This window comes from Diadema antillarum, unplaced genomic scaffold (genome assembly GCF_040938485.1).
Source record: "Diadema antillarum isolate AM-2024a unplaced genomic scaffold, OU_Dant_1.0 scf00000070, whole genome shotgun sequence".
Classification (NCBI taxonomy): Eukaryota; Metazoa; Echinodermata; class Echinoidea; order Diadematoida; family Diadematidae; genus Diadema; species Diadema antillarum.
This window is the reverse complement of record NW_027270959.1, coordinates 1,815,688-1,834,156: the sequence shown is the minus strand read 5'-3', so window position 1 is coordinate 1,834,156 and position 18,469 is coordinate 1,815,688. Positions and strand designations below refer to the sequence as shown.

Sequence of the window (18,469 nt, the reverse complement as noted above, 5' to 3'; positions counted from 1 at the left end):
GAACTATTTGGTGACAAAGTAAGAGGAGAGAGAGAAACAAACAAACAGAAAGACAAACACAATCAGTGTCAGTCAGAGTAGTGGATGGAAGAGTATGACAGATGACTGACAAGAAGTGTTTGTTGAAAAAAGAAGAAGTAATAATTCCAAATGCCTTGATAATTACAGGATGAAATGATAAGGACAGAGACAAAAAATAGATGAATAAATGCCAGATTTCAATAACAGAGAGTTAATAAAGAGCAATGGAAGCAACATTAACTAAACAGTGGACAGCTCAGAAAGTACCCTGGTAAATAAAATGGAGAAAGAGAAAAGCAAAAGAAGTGCAGACAAATCAGAAATCTCTAAAATGAGCACACAGGGATATTTACAATCAATGGAGAAGAGAGAGAGAGAGACGGGGGGTATAAGAATGCCCCCATTACTAGAGAAGACAAAAAATGTGGGGGGGGGGGGGGGGGGGTAATAATGCCAAGAGTGAAGATTCATTGGCAATCAAGTCAATGATGTATAAAATGATAAGCAACAGGTCATCTAGGCATAGTGCCTACAAATTCTGACATCTCACATCCAACACGCATGAGTACTGCTGGGCATAGTGTTTCAATCCCTCTCCACCAGTCCCCCCTCCTCCCTCCCCTCACCCTCCCCCCCCCCCCCCCCCCCCCCCCCCACCCTACCCCATCATGCAATTGGGACAAATGACCCAGAACTGTGGTACCTGGCACACATGGCTTCCTTAACAAATTTTCTTTCCCAGCATAGAGTGCCATGTGCCTCTTCCCATTCTCATGTATTTCCAAGCATTACGCCATCGCCGACCCGCAAATTCCACAAATGAACGCTACCGGAGAACCCATCATCAGACCCGTCTGACTCTTGATGATGACCAAATTGTTAAACTAGACCTCTCCCTTTCTTCTCTCTTTATTTCTATATCTTTCTCTCTCTTTCTCTATTTCTTTCTGTCTCTATCTCTCCCTCTCCCTCCCTCCCTCTATCTATCTATCTATCTCTCTTTCTGAAGTGTGGCAAAATTTTTCAGGGAGGGTAGGAATAATCCTAAATTGGATAAATCTAGGAAGTGGAGGAGCAGGAGGATGCAGAAATGGAGGAGCGCAGGAGCCGCTATAGAGCTCCGCCCTTACCATCGATGAGATGGAGGGGGTTGAATGCAATGCCAAAGTGTACTTTACTGCTGGTATTACAGATTCTCGTGTGAGAGGTTGAAAAGGTCAATAAGCTTCTTTCTTCCTCTTTTTTTGGTCACAGTAGCATTGCACTGTGTGAAACCAACATGAAGCAAATGGCTGCAATCTGGAGAATGCCACGCAAAATTTACACGGTTTGTTGATTTCTGAGGTTCCTATTCAGATATCGCAATAAAATGGCAAAGACATATACATCCCATTTGAAGCTTTGCCCAATTTTTACCCAGCAAGATACAAGCTGCAAAAAGAAGCAGTGTGAACACGGAGGAGAATAGAATTTCCTCTCACACATCTGCTACATTAAAAGTCGTCACACATTCTGAATAACTGTCCCACACAAAGGTATGGTTATAAGAAAATCTGCATAATCACACACACATAGTCACAACCCCTCCCCCTCCACAAAAAAAAAAGCCACAAAGAATCTTCCTTGAAAAAAGGCTAGCCTATGAATAAAACAATGAAAATAAGATGTAGCTGATAGGCACATGTTTTTATGCATGGATAACAGTATCATTCAATCATTTAGCAAAAGAAGAAAGGCTGGACCAAAATTGACCAGTTGGCAACCCGTGCCATATGGTAGCATATGACATTTGTGATCATTTCGTTCTTAACAAATTCCCTTCGAGAACTTGGCAGTTATTGTATACGTCTATAAGGATACTAAATAATCTTTAACCCATTGAGGATGAGTCCCAAGTATACTCGGGCAAGTGTCTATGGGAAATGCATGTTGTAGCAAAATCAGCCCGTCCTCAACAGGTTAATACTGAAAAGAGGGGTTAAACACTAATGAGGGATAACCCATGTTCCGGAAGACACTTCAGAAAAGTGCCTGCCATCCTTTTTGGATACCAAGCAATGAGTAAGGAGCATCGTCAGGGACCTGTTATGATCAGTATATGGCATATTCTGAGGAGGATGAGGGACAGTGGAAACAAAAAGGGTGGGTTAGAATTCAATTGTGCATTGTTCTGTGTCCCTAGCCCTCCTCAGACTGTGATCGTTGTGTGCAGTCCATACATGTGATTGCTTTCCCTGCCTTGTTTGTCATTTTGCCTCTGACGAAAATTTTGCTACGTAGGATTGAAAGCTCAGGCCCCTTCTGACTCCATTTTGCTTCATTGGCTCGCCATTATTGGATAAGCGGTTCTCAGCAGCTTCTTTTGTTTTTTTTCCTACAATGTGGTCAGGATATCATGCCTGCATCAGTATGCTTCATTTTCTCCATGTTTCTAAACTTTTATCATTTGGTAATTAGCATATAAACTGCAATCAGTATCTCAACTAATGGTACAATTACATTCAATAAACTTAATGGGGCCTATTCTATTTGAACAAGTCTCTGGCTTCTACTGAATTATACCTGTTACAAATTGCAAACATTTCATATTGTACTATCAAAAGATTTTCTTGCTGAATATCTGTATGAATAGAATTGAATATGATAAATTTGACTGCAAAACAAGTTAATTCAATACTTATCAACATGAGATATTTGCAAATTAAACCTGCTAATAAACAAAGAAAATAGTAAGAAAATGTGGAACGTTTGTTAATATATTTTCAAAAGCAATTCCTGTCATTCAACAAGTGGGTATCATTGGAAAGGTTTTATTCTGCACTATCTGATGATGGACTTACTTCAAAAGATGTTTTTAGAATTATGTTTAACCCGTTTTGCGACCCAGTTCTTCATGTGATCAGTCACGGATGCTAAAAAGGATAACTTCCACTCACTTCTTTGCACCTCGTTTGTTGATTGCACAGGCCACACCCACAACTTTTGAGGTAGCTTGGTTGATGATTGGTACACACAGCATCGTCTGAATGTCCACACCTAACTTGGTCTTCAGCTCAGTAAGGTGGCTCTGATTAAAAAAGAAAAAAAAAAGAAAAAGAAGAAGACGAAGAAAGAATTAAGGGAGGGAAAATGCAATAAGAAATTCCAAATCTTGTCACAATCAGATGAATGTTGTATATAAGCAACCCACAATATTACTCTTGATAGTCACAGATTCTGAAGCACAGAAAATTACCTCATTGGTCTAAAAAATAAGCATTGCAATATTTTATTTCAAAAGTAAAATGTTATATCTCCTGTTAACCTCCAGTCTTGGTTTAATTGAATATGTTTTTAAGTTGATTTCTTTTTAGTTTGCATGAAATAAAGGACTTTGATATCCTGCACAGGCCTATTCAATTAAAATACTTTATCTACCCCCCCCCACCCATAAAAAGCTTGATTGCATGCATACCGAAAAGCAGTTCCCCCCCTCCCCCCCCCCCACCCCGACTACGGTTATCTGATGGATAGCTTTCAGTAAGACATATTCTGGTTTTTGATTTGGGAGTCTATTTTGCCATCAAGTGGGACAACCCATTTATGAAATTGCTATATTTGGAACAAGTTATATTTTGTGTCTGTAAATATTGATTGCAGTCTGAAGAATCTAATAATACCAAGACCAGAAAGTCATACAATTTATCAGGTTACCATGGTGACAGGTCATAATTTGTGTATGTGCATGTGCGTTTATGAACAATATAAGGATATCTAGCCACGGAGACCCTCAGGCTGACACACTGCATTTTTCTGATTGGGACATACATGTATATGACCCGCTGCAACAAAAGGATCCAAAAGTCGGGGGAGGACAATTTTCTGAAAATGACATGACATTATTCCCTTACTCTTCCACTTTAATTTCATACATAACATGACTCATAAATGTACTCGGTTGTGGAGATATTGATGATTTCATTAGGGCATGTCAAGTGGTTTAGGAAATCAGCGTTTCGAGAAAGCCGCCTTCAAAGTTTTCCTTCCGACGCTATCATGATCAAGGGGAGGCAAGACAGTTTTCACCGCTTGACAGAAGAAGGTATGCTCTTAGCAACCTCCGCGATGTTCATTCAAGCTTGGCCCCAGTTGTCTATGCACGACCAATCAGTAACCAAGATGCCACGCCCTGAACAATAAAACCACTCCCTTGTTGCTAGGGGCAGAGTCTAGCTGCTGCACTAAATCCAAATCTTCGGACACGTTTCTTTTCTGTTGAAAGTCAGAAAATCATGGCCCAGAAAAATGCTATTTTCTTGCCTTTCCTTTGACCATTTATCATTTAACTATTAGACTACAAAATTATGCCAAAAACAGAAATCCTATCGTTCTGACCGATTTTGATGATCTGACTTCACACTCGATTTTCTTGGCTCAGCCGTCAGCGACTTTAGGATCCTTTTGTTGTAGCGGGTTACATATTTACAACACCTTTCAGCAAATATCACTTGCAAATACACAACAAGTTTTAACAGCAGTAGAATATCTCCACATGAGCATATACTGTACATCCTTGCACTCATGTTGTCTTTGTTGCTGTAAAAGAAATCATGATAAATGCGCAGAAAACTCAAATTCACTGTCCATATGCAGCTCCTCAAAATACTAGACAAAACTTTGGACGTTCCTCTCGGAACACATCTCGTAAAAGTGCACTTTTCTCCGTACGTGTTTGACACCTGTCTCGGCACGCGGTCGCTGAGGCGCGCACTCTTGTGATTGATTGTTCCACGTGTTCTGCGACACTCCACTCATAAAAGAGTCTTTGGACCAACTGGACCCTCAATCTGCGGTGACAAAATGCCACTGATTGACAGATTAATTGAAGGTAGATCTCTGGCAGACATTTAATCTAATCATCCATACAGTGAATTGGGAGAGGGAAGATGTTTGAAGTGTTGACCCAGTTTCAGGGCATGTACTTTACTCCCAAACACATGCTTCCTGGAAGTGAATGACAACTTGACTGCCATGATCAGCTCCACATGAATGAGATGAAAGTGTTCAAAGTTACCACTGGTATAGGGTGCCGCAATCATTCATTCAGAGTTTAGATGAAGAAAATATTCCATTGTTCCTAGATTGTTCTTTCCTACAGACCACATTGATTCAGGGATCAGCAGAATTAAAACACAAAAACAATGTGGAATATTTCATGGTATGATTCTCTCTCTTTTTTTTTCTGTTTTTTTTTTTTCATTTGATGCACAATTTGACACCAGTGCATATGTGAACGATTTTGTTTATGTTCACAGGTATGCCAGTTAGAATAACAGAGGGAGCATGAAATACATCTACATGAAACTATTTTGTACACAAAAAAAGGGTCTAAACTTTGATATTACCAGAGCTTGAATTCAGGCTTTTGCCTGGAAACTGGCATCCCTGTGTTTACATTATGGGAAGTCAGACTTAACTACAGACATGCAAGTCACATTAATTCACAAAGTGTGAAAATTTCCAACTTTGCAACAAGAAGTATGTAAAAAGTACAACATTTACACTGTCCAGTAAGAGATGATTAATACAACACAAAATCTTAACAATGACAATGTTTAGATGTCATCATTACTCTGTTTATTTTCTATCTAACCTGTATTAATTTCCAATTTGTCTAAGGATTGTCACAACAGATAACAAACAGATTAGGGTGGTAATGGATGTTAGAATAAAATATCATAACAATGAGTATGGTTGCAGATTAAGAAGTGTTTTCTAAGATGAAACTATATTTTTGGCTTTCTGAGCCACAAAACCAGCCTTTGGCAAAAATGAGATTATCTGAGTAAGCACTGTAATAAAAGTGATGCTCTCAAATTCTCTGATCACTAGCTTTAACCCGTTGAGGACGAGTCCCGAGTATACTCGGGCAGGTGCCTATGGGAAATGCGTGTTGTAGCAAAATCAGTCTGTCCTCAATGGGTTAAAATGAATAAACTGAGGCAGTTTGAATCAGAATATAGTCATTAGCTCCAAGAAAGGCATAGTTGACAGAAAAATCTCCACACTCTATAATCTATCTAGTCTTATTTCTATGTATCTATCTATAGATGTATCTCTATCTTTTGTTTTTATTTTCTTTCTTTCTTTCTCTCTATCTCTCTCTTGCTCCTGATATCACATTTTGCAGATACAGAAACATTCAGAATTTGAAAATACCAATTAGATGCAATGAATGATAGCTATTTCATATCTGCATTCATTCAATTTTCCCTGGCACCAATCGAATTGGAGTATATAAATTTGATATTGATCATCCCCCGAAAAGGGGAAAGGGCAATTGAGTGGGTTGAGGCAAATTGCCAAACACTGAGATTATAAAACTAAGAGGGGATGGAAAGCGTGTAATGCCCACGTGGACTATCTCATTGCTTCTGAAATGTCAATTTCACATTTTTGCCGATCAAAGGGATTAATTTGAATGGCAGACACAGTCCTGAAGAACACAGATTCTGGAGCAGGGGGTTGTTAATGTCAAGAAAATACAAAAAGACAGTCTCAATTCAGCATTTTTTTTTAAACATCTGTTTTGGTTTGTGTGTTTGTGTGTTATGTGTGTGTGTGTGTGGGGGGGGGGGGGAGTGTGCTTTTGTGTCTGCCAAAGAACATAGTGCATTCATGTATGTTTGAGGCATTATGGGATAAAGAAGCTGTAGATCATAAGCTTTGTATACAGTTACTGTTTATGCCATATATTTCGCGAGTCTAAATTTTCGCAAATTGGGAATTCCTGACAATTCCGCGAGTGGTTAAATTCGCGATTGTGGAGTCCTGCACTGAACGGAAAAGTGTACACGCGTACATCACATTCACATCGGGATCAGAGACAATATTTTCGCGTGTCTTAATTTCGCGAATAGCACCTGACTCGCAAAAACAAAAACCTCGTGAAATATTCGGTGTATACAGTACTACAAACGTTTTTTTTTTTTAGCGAAAATTGTTCGAGTAACGTAACTACTGATAGGCAAAACAACAACAACAAACGGTTGATGAACATTTCATGATGAATTGTTAATGATCTTATTCTACATTGTGTGTCATCTCATTGGCTTGTACAATAAGTAGATTCAAAATATTGCTTCTACTTGATAAAGTAGTCCAGAAATGAAATCCAGCTCTGTGGATGACACTTATAAACATCCTGTCTAATCCTATAGGTGCCCATGCATTTAGCTGTAACTTGCTGTGCTTTTTCATCTGCACTCGATTAAAGGACAAGTCCACCTTTATACACATGTGGATTGAGTGAAGGCAACAATATTAGTAGAACACATCAGTGAAAGTTTGGGGAAAATCAGACTATCCGTTCCAAAGTTATGAATTTTTTAAGTATCTGCGCAGTCACTGCTAGATGAGAAGACTATCACAGTGTACGATGTCACATGCGTACAATGATACAAGGAAAATAAAAAGAGAATTTCACAAAACTTCACTTTTTTTAATAAAGTGCACATTTCTTCAACTTGTTACTGACGTATGTTAAGGGTAATAATATTCCCCCTGCCTTCTGAAAGAGAGAAGTCGAGTGTTCTTTTGTTATGGGAGAAAAGTGAAAATGTGTTGAATTTTCTTTATTCTTTCTTTATATTGTTGTACTCATATGACATCACAAGCTATAGTAGTCTTCTCATACAGCCGTGGCTGAGCAGAAACTTCAAAAATTCATAACTTTTGAACGGATTAGTCCGATTTTCCTCAAACTTTTACTGATGTGTTTTACTAATATTGCTCCATTCAAAGAACCCATATGTCTATGAAGATGAACTTGTCCTTTAAGTTCTCTTTACTTGACCTAATTGTAAGTTAGCCAGCTTGCTCAAACGTCAAAGGCCATGGTGACACAATTTACTGGCAGATAGTTTCCAAACATCTGTGCCAATTGACAAACAAAGCACCGTAATGGTTACTGACTGTTGCAATGGAAGAAGGGTAAAAAGAAACAAGAGAGAGAGAGAGAGAGAGACAGAGTGGGAGATATATGCAGATAGATGGAGAGAAAGAGATAAATAGATATGGGCCGTGACGAAAGAAAAGGGCCCTTAGCGCTGTCGCGCACAAACGGCATAAAACAGCACTGAAGTTTGACAAACCAATATGCGCAAACAAAGATGAAAGTTGCTCTGTACTTAGCTGTGCGTGAATGCATAAAAAAGCCCATCATATAGGGTGGGAGTATTAGGGCAAAACATGCTTTTTTTTACATGCAATAGTTGGGGCATTTAATAGTGGAATTTCAGGAAATGGATTGCATATCTGAATACGTGAGAGTTCATTCTGCAATACAGCGGTGAAAACTAATTTTTGGTATTTAATGCCCTAAGGGACCTTTTCTCGTTTCACAGCCCATATATATCTAGAGAGAGAGAGAAAAATAGAGAGAGAGAAAGATAGAGAAGGAGGGAGATAGATAGAGACATGGAGAGAGGGGGATATATATATATATATATATATATATATATATGTATATATATATATATATATATATATATACATATGTATATAAATTCATAGAGATGGAGATAGATGGAGATAGAGATGGAGAGATAGAGATAGAAATAGATAGATTGAGAGAGACAGAGTGAGATAGATATATATATATATAGAGATAGACAGATGGTGAGAAAGATAGATTGAGACAGAAATAGACAGACTAAGAGAGACAGAGATAGATAGATACATAGAGAGATAGACAGAAAGATAGATAGATGGAAAGAGAATAAGGAGAGTTAGAGAGAGAAAGAAGTTTAATAGGCCACAGTACATAACTTGTGGGCAAAGGATCTCCAAAACCAGATTACACAAATAGAGACAGAGGTAGAGGCTTAAGTGTGATGGTAGAGGGGCGGGGCAAGCCGGTTGGGCAAGTGTGTGTGTTCATGTGCATGTGTGTTGTGTGTGTTTATGTATGTTTGTGTGTGTGTGTGTGTGTGTGTGTGGGTGTGGGTGTGTGTGTGTGTGTGTGTGTGTGTGTGTGTGTGTGTGTGTGTGTGTGTGTGTAAACAAAGAGTACTATGTGGAGGACAGCATGAAAAAAAAAAAGTGTGTCAATAATGGAATCGGTACAAGGTTGCCAAAAGGCATTTATACTTTTCTATCTGCTGTCACAGAGTTCAATGATTTGGGGCCCCTAGACCTCTACTCCGAGGTGTGTTTACATCTCAGTAAGATAGCCAGTGGGCCATCCCATTACCACACCGCTAGCATTACTCTGCTCACTTTGAGTGATCGGGGTGTCATTAACTAGGACACATCAGGTAAAAGCTCTCCTAGCTCATGCATGAGAGGAACATCTAAAAGTTTTATGAGGCTCCGCACCCCGTAAAATGTATATGTCGTATCTCTGGCGACATAGAGGTGCAGAGACCTCATTCATGAGTGATAACACAGATTAGGTCATGGTGCACAGACAACGGCAACACGAGTGCAATACCATCTCGTATCCCCGACTAAACTATCTTCCGATGCCGGCTAATGAGCGCAATGATCACTTTCTGTGAACAGTAAAACCATACTAAGTTTCAATCCGCATGAAAAATTCACAAATTTCCTCAAGACTAACTTATTGCAACGGGCAGGGGAACTACATTAACCCGTTCCATGCCAAATTTTGAAATCCCCATACATTTAACACACAGGTCGCCAGGTTCCCGTAGGAAATGGGTTAATGTAGACACAGGAGTATATATTTCTATTCTGTTTTTCTAAAACATCTATTTTTGAATGGTCTTTTCACATTTACATCAGTGACCTTTATACTGTTCCGTGGATTGCAGTACCTGGCAAAATGAACATAGCCCACACAAAAGGTTACTGTAAAAGTTGATATTTTTGCGTGAGTAATTTTTCGTGCTCGGACAGGTAAGATGAGTATCACGTGTTTTTTAATTCCGTGGAATCAAGACATCAACTAATGAAACATATGGCAAGCAAAAGTATTTGTGTGCTTTTATTTTCACGCTAGTTTCAGGCTGTGCGAAATGCACACAAATTTTAACACCATGAAAATTTCCACTTTTACAGTAAACATTTATCTTATTGTTCCTTTCTTTCAATTTTCCCCTGGACATATGACTCTTACAGGGGGCGGTATGATGAATGCTATCTGACACACTTCTCTTCTAGGAAAACATGTACACTCTACATTCTGGAAAAGCCATTAAGTTCTGCGAATACCCTGGATAGGAGTCTATTTTGGAACTCCCAGCATCTATATATTATGACACCTCCCAGAACATAGTTGAGTGTTAAACTATTTTTGCAGACCATCTGACTAACCTGAGAGACAGTACATGGGACCAAGCTATGAATCTATTTGCCTGATAAGGAGGGCAAGTTTTCCAACATATTTTGTCACCGCTGGGCTGTTTCTCAAGTCTTGATGATAACTCAGCATGATTAGCAACAGAAAATAGAATCGCAGGTGACATTTGGGTGAAGGGTGGTAGAAGTGAAGCGGGAAAAAATGGCAAACTTTAACAAAATGTTTGGTGACCATATTCAGGACTGGCAAGGTGAACACACAGTGGATTGAAGAGAATGCTACAGTGCAAGAAAACTGAGGACTGTGAACTTAACCATAGGATGTTGGGTTCTTGTTGATCTGGTTTTTTGCTTCTTCTTTTTTTTACATTTGTCTTCTATCAAAGACGATAAAAGGAAAATCAAGGGGAAATTTTGATCCGACTGATTTTGGTTTTGTACATGGACCCCATCACAAGAGATTTGGGCTGGGAAAAGATGACAAGTATTCTATACGTACCAAAAACACAAATACCACACATGCCGTCAATCCCTCGTTTGAGGCGAGTCCCCAACCGGGGTGTACCCAAAGTGGGGTGCGTATATTTGTCGTTTGGGAGTTGGGAGTCGAAGTACTTGTACCAGGGAGGTGGAAGAAACGGCCCTGCTTGTCCATTGCAAATAAACTTTCTGCTCAGGCGTGACAAACCTGGAGGCCAAGCCAGGGTTTGATGACTCCAGCAGCTGTCGTATTACGTAAGAGCATGATAAGGATATCTGCCTGTGGCAGACCATTCAAAGTGAACTCAATTTTCTCTATCCTTTTTAAAGTTTTCAATTTTATATTCTATTGAGAAATTCTATGGTCATCCATTTTACATTTCGAACGAAAAAAATTGACCCGTAAATAACGAAAATACAGGAATAAGAAGGAGAGCATTGCCAGTTTGCCGGTGCTATTTGGCAGTGAGTTACAACGGGGAGGTGAGACTACTCCCTGGTTACAATCAGCCTGCTGACTGGATCGTTGAGAAAACAGCTGTCGTATTACGTAAGAGCATGATAAGGATATCTGCCTGTGGCAGACCATTCAAAGTGAACTCAATTTTCTCTATCCTTTCTAAAGTTTTCAATTTTATATTCTATTGAGAAATTCTATGGTCATCCATTTTACATTTCGAACGAAAAAAATTGACCCGTAAATAACGAAAATACAGGAATAAGAAGGAGAGCATTGCCAGTTTGCCGGTGCTGACAATGTGCTATTTGGCAGTGAGTTACAACGGGGAGGTGAGACTACCTCCCTGGTTACAATCAGCCTGCTGACTGGATCATTGAGAAAGAGAGAGAGGGGGAGAGAGAGAGCGAGAGAGAGAGAGAGAGAGGGAGGGAGAGCGAGGGGGAGAGAGGGAGGGAGAGGGGGGAGAGATGGGGGAGGGAGAAGGGGAGAGCAAAATGGAATGACAATAGTTCCGGTCACTACAGTACAGGCATGCTCTGTCTGCATACGCTGAATGTCTACACTCACACACACACACGTACACACACACACACGCACCATGAAGCTACATGGCCCATGCCAAAACCAAAACAATCTCCTCCTCTCGCGGTGCCCCCCCCCCCCCCCCCTCCTGTGGCGCTGTGGCGATGACTGATGCTTAGATTAGGCCAGGGTCAAGAAACAGGTGTTTTATATCTTTGACTTTAAGTCATTGATTGCCAAGATATGCACTGGCATTATTTACTGGGGTGTAGCCTCTTCAAACGAGAGATTTGCGTCATGAGATCTCAAAAAGCAGCTTTATGAAGCACACAAACAAAAAGAGGATATTACATGATGGTGCTGCAATGGAAAGAATTTACACATGACAATGTCACATACATATTATCTAAATTATGAATCTTCAGGGGAGCCAAAAAAAGTGCGCACTTTCACAAAATAACATCAATGTTGACGTCAAATAATGTAAAAAAAAATGTTTTGGATTACATTAATACTTGTTCTGTTTCAAAACTCAAATCAGAACTTGTGATAGTCAAAATTGAGTTAGGTTTTCTCAAAGTGCCAATTGAGATTTGAGGTCTTATCACCCAAGGGATGGATACATATTTCTTTTTCTTTCTTTCTTTTTTTGTTAGATATTCCAAGGGCTTAGGGTAGGTAAATTTTCAGTGCTCAAACCCAGGTGTGCTCAAATTTGGGACAAGGATAACCCTAGACAAAATCCAATCACAACTCTGCGTCAGCAGTAGTCTGACTCTCGAGAAGCATTAATTCCCTCGTGATATCCGTCAGAGAGAGAGACAGCGATACGAGGCACACTCTTGGACAGCCGTGGCTTCGATGTTCGGCTAGTTTCCCCATGTGATTGTTTCTCCCTTGATCTAAGATGACTGCCTCCGAGCCAAGCAAACGAAAGCTGAACGGCTTGGCCTTTCGGAGCCACGTCCTAAGTGGTTTCAGATGTTCCCTCCATCAGGAGGGCATCTAAATTTCATGAAAAAAACAAAAACAGCAGCATCTGTTCTGGAAAAAGTCACCAAGCAAACTGAGCTCTCATTCCCTGAGTTTGTCCATGAGATAATACTGAAGATGAGACACGACATTGTACCACCGTAAAAAAAAAAAAAAAAAAAAATATTTTACATATTCATTGCTCACGCTGAGTCTTTACCATGCATAAACTGCTAACATTAGTGGTAGTGCTCATATCTTTTTAATTACTCACAGCTGTTTCTCCTTTTTCAGCAAAATTTTCCACTTTTTATCTTAATTCTGAATCTATAATCCAGGTGTAAAGGGCAGCAGGCAGCACTGTCCTTGCAAAGATTGAATTTGTAGAATTTTTTTTTCTTTATTCTTCAAATCTATAGTAGTTACTTCAGGTTTTAGTACCTAGGATTGATTACTGGTTCATTTTGCAATTCATTTATCAGGACACAATAACGTGGACATTGACCTGGTGGTAAATAAGTTCTTTTAAAAATTGGGTCCTTCAAAGAATGGTATATCCTCAGGCAGTGAAGAACAGAAAGAAGTGAAGTTGAAACAATACAGGATTTTAATTTCAATTATTTTTAGAACACTCTTTCCCTGTTTCCATGCAATGATTTGAATAGTAATACAAAAATCATAATACCTACCCTGCAAATACAATTATCACTGACCTTTCCAACCTCAAAAACTGCTCCTTCTAATTAAGTCATCGCTTGATACATGAGCCATAATAAGTGGCTACTGCATGAGTAGCCCCTTTAAGTCTTAATTCCTGACAATGAGCCATCTCCAGGCCAGTGTCAAAAAGAGACCGGGAAAAAAAAAATGCTGCCTGTATCAGTAGCTCCCCACCACTTCCAAGGACGTTAGCGTGATTGAAATGCAGCGCAGGGGCGCGCTGTGGTCGGTCCGTCCGAGAGACACGACACGCGGCATCCTAACCAGAACGTTGGGACGCATGATTCCCAGGGAGGGGATAGGAACGACCTTGGTCAAGGATCATCCAATAAAGGTTGCCAGGGTGGTCTTTACCAGTCTAGTTAGAGAGCCACTCTGCAGAGTAGCAGTGAATGAGCCTGTTGCCGACTGGATTGAGCAGGAGAGGGATTTACACTGGCATCAAATGCCACCTCAGCTTGGTGTAAAGTGAATGTTGAGATCACTTTGCACTCGACACATGCACAGGTGGTCTGCAGTACAGTGAAAGCTATTAACATGTATGCACCATATCATATGCTTCAGCTCCCATCTATTGTTGAACAATGCCAATGATCTGATTTTTTATCAAGGCAGATTTCTCATGCATTTCACAATTTAGTAATGTCTTCACCTCCATTTGCAAAATACTACAATCTTCAATATCTTTAAAGACAGGAAGATATTCTGAAAATATTCACTGTTCTACCACATGTTTCTTGACCTTGGGTACACAATAGAAAAGTATATTTTTGCTTTGAATACAAACCTTCATAGTGAGCAAGTAATAGCCCATCAAAACAGAGGGTGTTTACATGATGGGACCAATCAAATGGATCACTGCTACTCTTTTATTTTCTTTACGAGCAAAAACATCTACAAAATATAAATACAACTACAGTTCGACCTCGATTATCCGGCCATGTCGGGACCAGCGCTCATCTGGATAGGCGAATTGGCTGGATATGGGAGACACAATGTTAATGTATGTAGCTGCCGTCCAAGCTGCCGTCCCAGTGCACTGGCAGCTAGGCAGGTAGCTGCCTAAATATTTCAGTAATCATTTTTATACCCTTTATATTATGTAACCATGACAACCACGGTCAGGCATGGAAAAAGAGATTGAGAAATATCACTCACCTCCTTAATGTCGTCTACTGTTATCGTCTTCTTGTTTGTTAGCACACAGTTGAAGCAGCATAGAGGGATCTGGAGATAGACAAAGACACACAAATAAACAAATATACAGCTGCATCATTTTCAGGTACTCCACTGGTATCAAAACACTTGTATTTCATGACAATTTGAAATTATGATTTGTTTTGAATTATGATTTGATCAAATGCTATATGGATGCACAAAACACAATGGATGCCATCCACATTTCCATCCACAGAGATCAAAATTATACAGAACGATAATTTGACCTCAGCAAAGAAATATTGTATGGATGGAAAAAATGAAAAAAAAAGAAGAAGCAGATAACACACCATCTGTGTAAATTATGGCACTATATGGTACCATTGTTATACAAGTTCCAGAAACAATATTAATGCGTGACACCTTTCTCAGTACCAAAGTACAGAGATTACAGCTTGTACCTCAACTTACCATTTGCTCTGAGGATGGGTTGTTCTATGAGATTTTCAGGCAATACTGCACATAAATTAATAAGCTCTTTTAATGAGATTTATAGTTGGTGTTAGCTTAGGAGGACATACAAATAACCTGCAACAAATACAGCTTGGGGTAACAGCAGATGTAAGATCTAGTACATCAGCCTACAAGGAAGCAATGTATGTAACCACAGGCATGAAAAGATGAAAAGACATTTAATGTTACACTTTGTTTCTTTTTCTCCAAATGTTACGAGACAATCCAGTTTCTTCCCAAAATAAGACAGTTATTTGGCAGTTGTGAGACAAAATGGAAACAGCAAGGGTAATACAAATCAAATTCAAAATAAGCGGGTTCAATTCGTTCACTTCAGCACTAGTTACCTGAGTGTAGAAATGCTAAATCAAATAATCATAGTTTTTTAGACATCTCCCACAACTCAGGATCCCTACTGTATGGCTTTGATTGGCAACAATCTACAAACACGGACTAGAAGTTATCTCTGAAAATTAACAAACAGATGAAAAAGAAAAATACTCTCCTGTACCTGAGGAGATTACAGCCAAATAAAGTTGAGGTGAGGGCTACTAAAAGGTCATCTCCCAAACACACACACAGACACGCAGACACACACAGACAGAAAGAGAAAGAGGCACGGTGGCAAACAAGTTGTAAAATAACACAGTAAATCCATACCCCCAAAACCCACAACCTCCTCAAAATTTTGACCATTCCCCTGTGGGTTTGTCTGGATATGGAGTTGGTGCCTTGTTTGCGCCAAAATCTGAACCAAAATGGATTGAGTGGTTCTATAGTCTCTGTTAAGATATGATCCCAAAGATTTTTTTTTTTCTAAATGGCCTCTGGGCTAGCCTTCCCTCAAGACTGTCCCTCAATTATCCCTATCCCACCCTCTATGCTCTCTATGGAACCAACAAATTTATTTGCACAATGGACTTGTCCTCATTGTTGCACTAAACTCAATAATAAGTGGACAGAGTACATACTGCCTCCTATACAAACACGGACTATGAGTATGAAAGTTTGGCAAAAGAGAGAGAGAATAAGAGAAGGAAAGAGTATACTCATGTAGAAAAAACAGACAAACAGACATATACTGTACAAGTAGGTACTCAAGTATTGATCACACTACAAAATTCCATATGGATAGTAATGAATGATTTAGTTAAAAGATACCAGAGAAAGATTGCACAATTTAGCTGAAGGTTCATTATTTTCCTTTTTTTTATAACATGGTTTGTTTGTTTTTTGTTTTGTTTTGTTTTTTTTGGGGGGAAGGGGGGACGCTCTTAAATGTTTAATGAATAATATTGCCTTCTGGTAGTACGGTGACTTCACTTTTCACTACTCATAATGTCATGCATTGTAGATTAGGCATGTACATGTACAACCTGTATTATATAACCTGCCATTATATCAATGCATTTCTTGAAAACACGCTGCTCTACAGCACTTAGTTTATATTCATAATGACCTCACCATGACTACATTTGCACTGTGTCCGTTCCCCATCTTTCCTACTTTCTGAGACCATTAAATTGCAGCTGACTCTTTAAATTGCCTGGATTTGGCTAAACTACCAGCCTCATCGGTCCCTTTGTGGTGGAAATACGGTAAGCCCCGAAAATGTACGGAAGAGGAAGCTACCGGCCGTGCTCTGCAATGCAAAGTATGATTCGAGGAAAGCCTTTAAAGTTGATGTGTGCTCGGACGTTGGCTATTAGAGGTTGTTATGACTGCTGGCCGACCACAGTAAACACACTGTCATGTTTTGTCATAGCATCGTCACTCAGCTATAATTTGTCCACTTGATTTATCTCTTTCTATCAATGTCTGTTTGTATATTTGTCTTTCTGTCCTGTCTGTTTCTCTTCTTTCTTGTGTTTTCATTTCCTTCTGAAGTTGAAGTTGTAGTCAATCAATCAGTAAATATCAATAAGTACATATTCAAGGACATCTTTAAGGAACCAATTAGCAAAGATGAAAAATTACACATAGACAATATCTGAACAGGGGAAGGCAAATTGACCCGTTGAGGACGAGTCCCGATTATACTCGGGTAAGTGTCTATGGGAAATGCACGTTGTAGCAAAATTATTTCATCCTCAACGGGTTAAGGAATGAACCCAGAAGGAAGAAACAGCATGCATACAAAAATGTACTTCCATGGAGCGATGGTCAAATCAAAGATAATTCAGCTAAAACGATTGCCCCCTTTACACAGGACGAACTGCCCATCTGATGAAAGAGGTCCATACATTGGTGAGTCAAAAAATGAAGACACCATGTATCACAATATCTCATTCTGTGTTGTCTATTGCTCTTCACAGGGCTGAAGATGATTTTTTTTTCTACCACAACATTGTCAACTGTATGCTTTCTGTAAAGTATTACCTTTTGCTGGATGGAAATACAAATGTACAATAAAAATAAATTAAACTAAATTTGAATTTAATTGAATTATCCACAGAGTATAAGATTCTAAAATTACATTTCATACAATGTACCTTTTATTATTTGTATTGTTATCTTATTATCATTTTGTTATTATCATATCATTTTTATTTTCTGCAACAATTATTGTAAAACATTTATGTTTCATGTTATTTGTAATTTGTGACGCATATATATTGTTCTTTGAACAACTGCTATCTGTTTGTATCTCTTGTATGTAACGCTGGTGGAAGGCGCATTTCCACTTTCGCATTGTGGACAATACAATCAATTCAATTCAATTCAATTTAATTTTCTCATATTGTGTGGGTATGTGTATGTGTGTTTGTTTGTTTGTTGGGATGTCTGTGGCTTGTTTACATGCACCTGTGATCAAAATGTTTTGCACAAAAGGACATGACACAGCGACAATATTTCCAATGATATCACTGGCTTAGTGGACAATGCACATCCAGAGACAAACACTTTTACACCATAGAGTGCATGCTGCAAGGCACCGAAACTGTTCCTAATGAGCCCTGGGAGAGAAAGAGAAAGTGAAGAGTTTGTACGCAAAAAGCGATAAGTCCATATTTGCCAAATGGAGATATTTGCGACTAAAGGTCAAGAAAAATAAAGAGAATAATAAGAAAATTTTTGCTTCTTTCAACCATAACTTCAAAAATGTACCTTTATATGCGGTGACCAATATATCATTTAAAAGGTATTATTTTGTACTTTATGACAGAAACCGTACTTCAAAATCTTCAAAAATGGACTTATTGGTTTTTGCGAACAAACTCTTCAGTGTTGACTGCAAACAGGAATATTAAAGGGACAATTTAGTGGAGATGAGAATTGGGCTTTTAACTTTTTGCGAGATACCAAGAAAACATTTATGAA

General features: G+C 39.0%; 1 protein-coding gene across 1 annotated transcript in view; it reads right to left on the bottom strand.

Annotated features, from left to right (window-relative positions):
* Positions 1-16,645, bottom strand: part of LOC139716826 (cGMP-dependent 3',5'-cyclic phosphodiesterase-like) — a 53,063-nt gene extending 36,418 nt beyond the window's left edge. The window contains exons 1-3 of the mRNA XM_071628358.1: positions 16,613-16,645; positions 14,636-14,704; positions 2,958-3,088 (exon numbers count right to left, since the gene is read on the bottom strand). Coding sequence (XP_071484459.1) covers positions 2,958-3,088; positions 14,636-14,704; positions 16,613-16,645 — 233 coding nt within the window. The remainder of the gene's footprint in view (positions 1-2,957; positions 3,089-14,635; positions 14,705-16,612) is intronic.
* Between the last annotated feature and the right edge of the window lie 1,824 nt (positions 16,646-18,469).